Here is an 8057-nt window from a genome sequence, read left to right on the forward strand (position 1 = left end):
GATCCACTTTGGAGGGATCGCACTGAACTCGCACTGAACACAAGTTTAAGATTATAACAAACTCCCATTCAAAAACAAACGCTAGTCCCTCGTTAGAGGAAGGCTGCAGCGATGAAACTAGTTTTACTTTAGTCATACAACACGAAAACAAGCGCTTAGGCCCGCCGAGTCCACGCTGACCATCAATTACCCGCCCACACTAGTTCTGTGTTATCCCACATTCACTTTGCTCCACAGTGCAGCGCCTGCCGTTCCTTGTATCTTGTGAACGGTATTGAGGGCATCACAGTAGTGCAGCAGTGGAACTCTGGTTTGATCCTGATCTTGGGTGGTGTCTGCAGGGTTTGTACGTTCTCCCTGTGATCGGGTGCTTTGGATTCCTGTAAAATGCTCCTAGTGTGCAGGGAGTGGATGAGAAAGTGGGATAACACAGAACCTGTGTGAACAGGTGATCGATGGTTGGCGTGGACTTGGTGGGCCAAAGGGCGTCTTTCCATGCTGTATCTCAAAACTAAAATTCAATCCTTCCCTGCAGCCTTTTTCTTATGAGGGACTAGTGTTTGTCTTGAATTCTTCGATTCTGGTTCGTAGGTTCATTGGCTTCTATCACATCTGGAGTATTGTGTACAGTTTTGGTCTCCTAATTTGAGGAAGGACATCCTTGTGATTGAGCCAGTGCAGCGTAGATTCACGAGATTGATCCCTGGGATGGCGGGACTGTCATATGAGGAAAGATTGAAAAGACTAGGCTTGTATTCACTGGAGTTTAGAAGGATGAGGGGATATCTTATAGAAACATATAAAATTATAAAAGGACTGGACAAGCTAGATGCAGGAAAAATGTTCCCAGTGTTGGGCGAGTCCAGAACCAGGAGCCACAGTCTTAGAATAAAGGGGAGGTCATTGAAGACTGAGGTGAGAAAAAACGTTTTCACCCAGAGAGTTGTGAATTTATGGAATTCCCTGCCACAGAGAGCAGTGGAGACCAAGTCACTGGATGGATTTAAGAGAGAGTTAGATAGAGCTCTAGGGGCTAGTGGAGTCAAGGGACATGGGGAGAAGGCAAGCACGGGTTATTGATAGGGGATGATCACAATGAATGGCGGTGCTGGCTCGAAGGGCTGAATGGCCACCTCCTGCACCTATTTTCTATGTTTCTATGCAAACTACCTCTACTGTGTGGGATGTGAAACTGGGATAACATAGAACTAGTGTACAGGGTGAATGCTGGTCCGTACGGACTCGGCGGGTCGAATGGCCTGTTTCCACGCTCTTGAGCTCCCCCTGACCGTGTGTTGTGCCGTTGCAGATCCGCTCACACTTCCAGTTTGGAGACCTCTGCCAGAGGACATCAGCCGCCTCCTGCTGTCCCAGCTGGACACTGGGCAACTACATCGCCATCCTCAACAACCGCTCGTCCTGCCTGAAGATCACGGAGCGGGACGTGGCGCACACCCTGAAGCTCCTGCGCTCCTGTGTCAAGTACTACCACAACGGGACGCTGGGCCCCGACTGCTGGGACGTGGCCACCCGCCGCAAGGACCAGCTCAAATGCACCACCGTGCCCCGCAAGTGCACCAAGTTCAACGCCGTCTACCAGATCCTCCACTACCTGGTGGACAAGGACTTCCTCAGCCCCCAGACCCTGGACTACGTCATCCCAGCGTTAAAGTACAGCATGCTGTTCATCCCCACAGAGAGGGGCAAGAGCATGATGGACATCTACTTGGACAACTTTGAGAACTGGAACTGCTCAGATGGTGTGACCACCATTGCGGGCATCGAGTTTGGCATCAAGCACAACTTGTTCCAGGACTACCTGCTGATGGACACCTCATATCCGGCCATTGCCATTGTCATCGTGCTCCTGATCATGTGCGTCTACACCAGGTCCATGTTCATCACCCTGATGACCATGTTTGCCATCATCAGCTCCCTCATCATCTCCTACTTCCTCTACCGCATCGTCTTTGGCTTCAAGTTCTTCCCCTTCATGAACCTCACTGCCCTCATCATCCTGGTGGGGATCGGGGCAGACGATGCCTTTGTGCTCTGCGACGTGTGGAACCACACCAAGTTCGACAAGCCGGCGGCCGAGCTGGTGGAGACCATGGGCATCACCCTCAACCACGCTGCCCTCTCCATGTTCGTCACCAGCTTCACCACGGCGGCCGCCTTCTACGCCAACTACGTCAGCAACATCACGGCCATCCGCTGCTTCGGGGTGTACGCGGGCACTGCCATCCTGGTCAACTACGTGTTGATGGTGACGTGGCTGCCGGCGGTGGTGGTGCTGCACGAACGTTACTTGCTGAACCTGTTCCGGTGCAGGGAGGGTTCGGGGCCGGGCCGCCGTGTCTATGGGCAGGGATGGGTGATGTGGCTGGCCGGCAGGCTGCAGCAACTGCTGACGGCCGCCTCCGACGCCTCGCGCATCTTCTTTGAGAAGGTGCTGCCCTGCATCGTCATCAAGTTCCGCTACATCTGGCTGTGCTGGTTCCTGGCCCTGACCCTGGGCGGTGCTTACATCGTCTGCGTCGACCCCAAGATGAAGCTGCCCTCCCTGGAGCTGGCCGAGTTCCAGGTCTTCCGCTCCTCCCACCCATTCGAGCGCTATGACGCAGAGTTCCGCCGGCTCTTTGTCTTCGAGCGGGTGCACCACGGTGAGGAGCTGCACATGCCCATCACCCTGGTGTGGGGGGTGGAGCCCCTTGACGCGGGCGACCCCCTGGACCCCCACAACAAGGGCCCGCTGCAGCTGGACCCCTCCTTCGACGTGGCCAGCCCCTCCTCCCAGCTCTGGCTCCTGCGCTTCTGCCAGCGCCTCCGCAACCAGACCTTCTACCGGCAGACGGAGGAGCAGGACTTCACCAGCTGCTTCGTGGAGACCTTCCGCCAGTGGATGGAGAACCAGGACTGCGAGGAGCCCGGCTCCTACCCCTGCTGCAGCCAGTCCCCCTTCCCCTACCGCCAAGAGGTCTTTGAGCTGTGCATCAAGCGGGCCATCATGGAGCTGGAGCGCAGCACGGGCTACCACCTCGACAGCAAGACTCCCGGCCCCCGCTTCGATGCCAACGACACCATCCGTGCCATGGTGCTAGAGTTCCAGAGTACCTACCTCTTCACGCTGGCCTACGAGAAGATGAGCCGCTTCTACCGGGAGGTGGATGCCTGGGTGGTGCGGGAGCTGGAGGGGGCGCCAGCCGGACTGCGCGGAGGCTGGTTCGTCAGTGGCCTGGAGTTCTTCGACCTGCAGGACAGCCTGTCGGGGGGCACGCTGGTGGCCATGGGGCTCTCTGTGGCCGTGGCCTTTGCCGTCATGCTACTCACCACCCGCAACCTGGTGATCAGCCTGTATGCTATCGCCTCCATCGCCGGCACCATCTTCGTCACCGTGGGCTCGCTGGTGCTGCTGGGCTGGGAGCTCAACGTGCTGGAGTCAGTCACCATCTCAGTGGCGGTGGGCCTGGCCGTGGACTTTGCCGTGCACTATGGCGTGGCGTACCGGCTGGCGCCGGAGCCCGACCGCGAGGCCAGGGTGGTCTTCTCCCTCAGCCGCATGGGCTCGGCCATTGCTATGGCGGCCCTGACCAGCTTTGTGGCGGGCGCCATGATGATGCCCTCCACGGTGCTGGCCTACACCCAACTGGGCACCTTCATGATGCTCATCATGTGCATCAGCTGGGGCTTTGCCACCTTCTTCTTCCAGTGCCTGTGTCGCTGCATGGGGCCGCAGGGCACCTGTGGACAGCTGCCGATGCCCTGCGCAGCTCCCGCCCACGGGCACGGTGCCCGCTGGGAGGCCAAGCCCGCGCCAGGCGGCGGAGGGGCCCGGGCGGAGCGTTACGAGCTGGAGCCCCTGGCCGTGGGCAAGGGGAGGCGGGAGCTAGGTGAAGTGGAGGAGACAGGCGCTGCCACTGACAGCCGGCTCTACAACGGCACCCGCACGCCAGCCTACCAGCCAGCGACAACGGCAGGGACCGACACGAGCCCCTGCCCTCTGCCCGAGAGTGTCACCGTACGGGTTCATGCCAACCCGCACTGAGGGCACACCTGCATCCATGCCCAACACCAAAAACACCTTTTATAGCACCCCGACACCATGCCCGGAGCCTCCAACACCTCGCACAATGACCTGACCCTCTGCCCGAGAGCATCACCATACGGGTTCATGCCAATCCCTACTGAGGGCCTGACTGCATCATGCCCAGCACCCAAACACCTCGCCCAAAACCCTGTCCCTCCACCCACATGCACGCCTGGCACCCCGTCTCTCTGCCCAGTGTCTGCCTCTGGCCTCTGACCCGGCTCCTCCCACCACCACACACCAGGACCCAGCTGGCGCCGGGGGCACAGGGAGACACCTCCTCCTTCCCCCTCCCTCCAGGACCATCCACATTTCTGCCACCCTGCCCTCCCCCTCTCCCTGTTGTACCCCCATGTCCCCGGTCCCAGAGGTTGAGTCAAGTTTACTGTCACCAGCACGAGCATGGTGAGGTACAGGTACAATGAAAGCCTTGCTTGCTGCAGCATCACAGCCACACTCTTCACTCTACCTTTACCTCATCATATTTGTAGACACAGGAAACTGCAGATACAGAGATCTTGAGCAAAACACGAATTGCTGGAGAAACTCAGCAGGTCAGGCTGCATCTGTGGAGGGAATGGACAGACGACGTTCTTCAGACTGAAGAGGTCCCGACCTGAAACATCGTCTGCCCGTTAACTCCACTGATGCTGCCTGACCCGATGAGTTCCTCCAGCACTTTGTGTTTTGTTCAAGATCTCTGCATCTGCAGTTCCTCCAGCACTTTATACTTTGCCCATTGTGTTTGTACACGTGACCTGACATTGAGAAGTGTGGACGTCACCTCGCTCTGTCTCTCCTCTTCGACCCCCATCGGCCCTGCGCACACAAGGGCCATGTCCTGACAACCCCGCCATGTGATGGGCTGCCTTTAGTGGGGCTGGGGGCTAAGGGAAGGACACCTTCAGCCTGCCCTCAGTCCTTGTTCCTCTGGGAACGCTGCTGGGGGACTTAGAAAGCACGGTGCTGGCAGAGTTTGATGGGGGAAACAGTTGGGGTCGGGATATCTCCTGTGTTGGGGTGAATCAGCTGAATGTGGGGACTCCATGGTAACTGCTCTGTGTCGGCCCTGTCCAACTGGACACTTACTTATCAATACTCAGTCCAGTTGATCGATGTGACCAGTGGATCATTACCCAACCCCCAGTCTTTGATCATGATAGCAATCTCTCCAACCCCAACCATAAGAAGATGAATCAAGTACACCAAACGTCAGCGTATCGCCCATAGTCCCGACTCTCTCCTCCTCCTCGCCTGCCCCTTGAACCAGGTCCAACTGTGACCACGTCAGGTTTTTACACGCGGGGTTTTTGTATACAAACTGGGATCGACTACTGATGATCAAATCTTTGAACCAGCACCCGTCTCCTTCCCCTTTTCATTTTGTTCTTTATGACCCAAGTTGAATATTGGGAGAATAATTTAATACTTGCATTCTTAATGTATGCTTTATGCTATTTAAAAAAAAATTATGACAGCTATTAAACAAAATATTCCTATTTGACAAGTATGTGTCGTGGAGAGCAGTGAATTTATCCAAATATATTCCACCAGGTATCCCACTCGGTGTTTGCTCCATGAAGGTGTTCAGCTGTTTGCTAAGGTGCCCTCTTAAATGTTGCGATAATACTGCCTCAACAACTTTCTCCGGCAGCTCGTTCCATACACCTACCACCCACAGTGAAGGACATTTGGACAGGTGCATGGGTCAGAAATGTTTAGTGGGATAAGGGCCAAACGTGGGCACACGGGATTAGTGTACATGCGGCATCAGGGATGAGTTGGGCCGAAGGGCTAGTTTCCATGCTTTGTGGCTCCAGATTCACTCTCTGAGGCAAAGATTTTGCCCATTAGCACTGTGTACTTTGTTCCAGCTGAAATAAATAACTTTATATTTTCCCCATCGTCCACCTTACCTTCTGTCTAAGGTAGACAAAAATGCTGGAGAAACTCAGCGGGTGAGGCAGCATCTATGGAGCAAAGGAATTAGGCAACGTTTCAGGTCAAGACCCTTCTTCAGACTGAGGAACAGTCTTCTGTCTACCTCTTGTCTGCATCTCTTTGAAGCCTGGGGTTCTTTGTATTCTCCTGCAACTTTACCCAAACGTTCACCCAGAGAACCAGTAACACCTGCCAACCAGAGTAGTGCTTCCAATTGTGTCAGGCCAACGTATGTTACCAACATCATCAACTCCTTTTGTAATAACCTCGCCCATGGCACCTTTATCAAATGCAGGTACCCTGGTACACCAGCCATGTTGCATTGTTTGTCCACACACACTAAGCAAGGGGCTTGCAGTTGGTTGTTTCCTCTGTCCTGTTCCTCATCAGATTCAGATTCAGATTCAGATTCAATCTTTATTGTCATTGTGCAGTGTACAGTACAGAGACAACGAAATGCAGTTAGCATCTCACCCAGAAGAGCGAACATAGAATAATGAGCAGCAAAATATATATATGTACACCACCATAGTATTCAAGTCAACCACATATTGGCATCGGTTTAGTATTGTCACATGTACCGAGATACAGTGAAAAACTTTATTTGTGTGCGATCCAGTCAAACCAGACCATACAAGAGAACAATCAAGCCATAAGCAAGTACAAGCTAAGGAGAAAATGCCAGAGTGCAGAATATCGCATCATGATTCCAGAGGAAAAATTCCAAGGTCCACAATGAGGTAGGTTAGAAGATCAGGACTGCACCCTAACATATGGGAGGACCATTCAGTAATCTGATAACAGGGGGAAGAAACTTCTTGAATCTGATGGTATGTGATTTCAAGGTTTTGTATCTTGCGTGGAGCCACAGGAAATATTTGAGCTCTGAAATGATTAGCCATGGAGAAGGACATGGAAAGAAGTAAGTTCAGGGGAGGCAACACCAGGGCATGTCAACATTACAAAGGTGGAAGTGTCCTAGGACCTAAAACACAGCAGAATGGATAAATCCCTAGGGCCTGACCAGGTGTGTGGGAAGCTACAGAGATTGCTGAGGTCCTAGCAAAGATGTTTGCAGATACAAGAGACTGAAATCAGGAACGACAAAGAATGCTGGAGGAAATAGTGAAGAAGGACGGAGACAGAAAGCAATAAACGGGCCAATTTTAGCCAGGCACCTATTACACAGAAATATTCCTGGCACTTGTTGCTCGAATCCATTAGTAAGGAGATGATGGCTGGACAAATCAAAAATCATGCAGTCTGCAAAGATACAGATCTGTTCAAGAGGTGGATAAAAATCTGGCAGATGAAATATAATATAGTAGATATGGTGGTGAAGAAGGCTTTTGGCATTCTTGCTTTTATCAGTCAGAGCAACAAGGACAAGAGCTGGGACAACATCATACAGTTGCACGGGATGTTGGTGAGACTGCATTTATGGTCAACCTGCTATAGGAGCCATGTGTTTAAGCTAGCGAGGGTGCAGAAAAGATTCACAAGGATGTTGCCAAGACCTGAGGGTTAAAAGGAGAGACTATAGATGGGCTGAGATTGTTTCTCCTGGAGTGTTGAATGCTGAGGGGCGATTTATAGAGATTTATAAAAATCTGTGCCCTAATCCTTCTGGAATAACGAAGATTTGTGTATACTGTAAGATTATATGACAGGATAAGCAACAGGGTTGTTGTGGTGGGCAACTTTAACTTTAGTTTAGTTTACTTTATTGTCACATGTACAGAGGTACAGTGAAACGCTTTTGTTGCGTACCAACCAGACAGTGAAAAGACAATACATAATTACAATCGCCATTCACTGTACAGATACATGATAAAGGGAATAACATTTAGTGCAAGATAAAATCCAGTAAAGTCTGATTAAAGATAGTCCGAGGGTCTCCAATGAGGTAGTTAGTAACTCACACTGCTCTTTAGTTGGTAATAAAATGGTTTTCCATTACTGACTGGGACCTGCTGATTGCAAGGGGTTAGACAGGGCAGTATTTGTGAGGTGTATTGAAACAGTATAT

The 8057-nt window shown here is 52.4% G+C and overlaps 1 protein-coding gene across 7 annotated transcripts in view; it reads left to right on the plus strand.

The window, feature by feature from the left end:
• The window catches only part of disp1 (dispatched RND transporter family member 1), a 212749-nt gene extending 208063 nt beyond the window's left edge, over window positions 1-4686 (plus strand). For all 7 annotated transcript variants that reach the window (XM_033020663.1, XM_033020662.1, XM_033020665.1 and 4 more), the window contains one exon: window positions 1310-4686. In XM_033020663.1, the coding sequence (XP_032876554.1) occupies window positions 1310-4045 (2736 nt within the window). In that variant the 3' untranslated portion in view covers window positions 4046-4686. The remainder of the gene's footprint in view (window positions 1-1309) is intronic.
• The last annotated feature ends 3371 nt before the right edge of the window (window positions 4687-8057 follow it).

Source organism: Amblyraja radiata, chromosome 5 (assembly GCF_010909765.2).
Source record: "Amblyraja radiata isolate CabotCenter1 chromosome 5, sAmbRad1.1.pri, whole genome shotgun sequence".
NCBI classification, from domain to species: Eukaryota; Metazoa; Chordata; class Chondrichthyes; order Rajiformes; family Rajidae; genus Amblyraja; species Amblyraja radiata.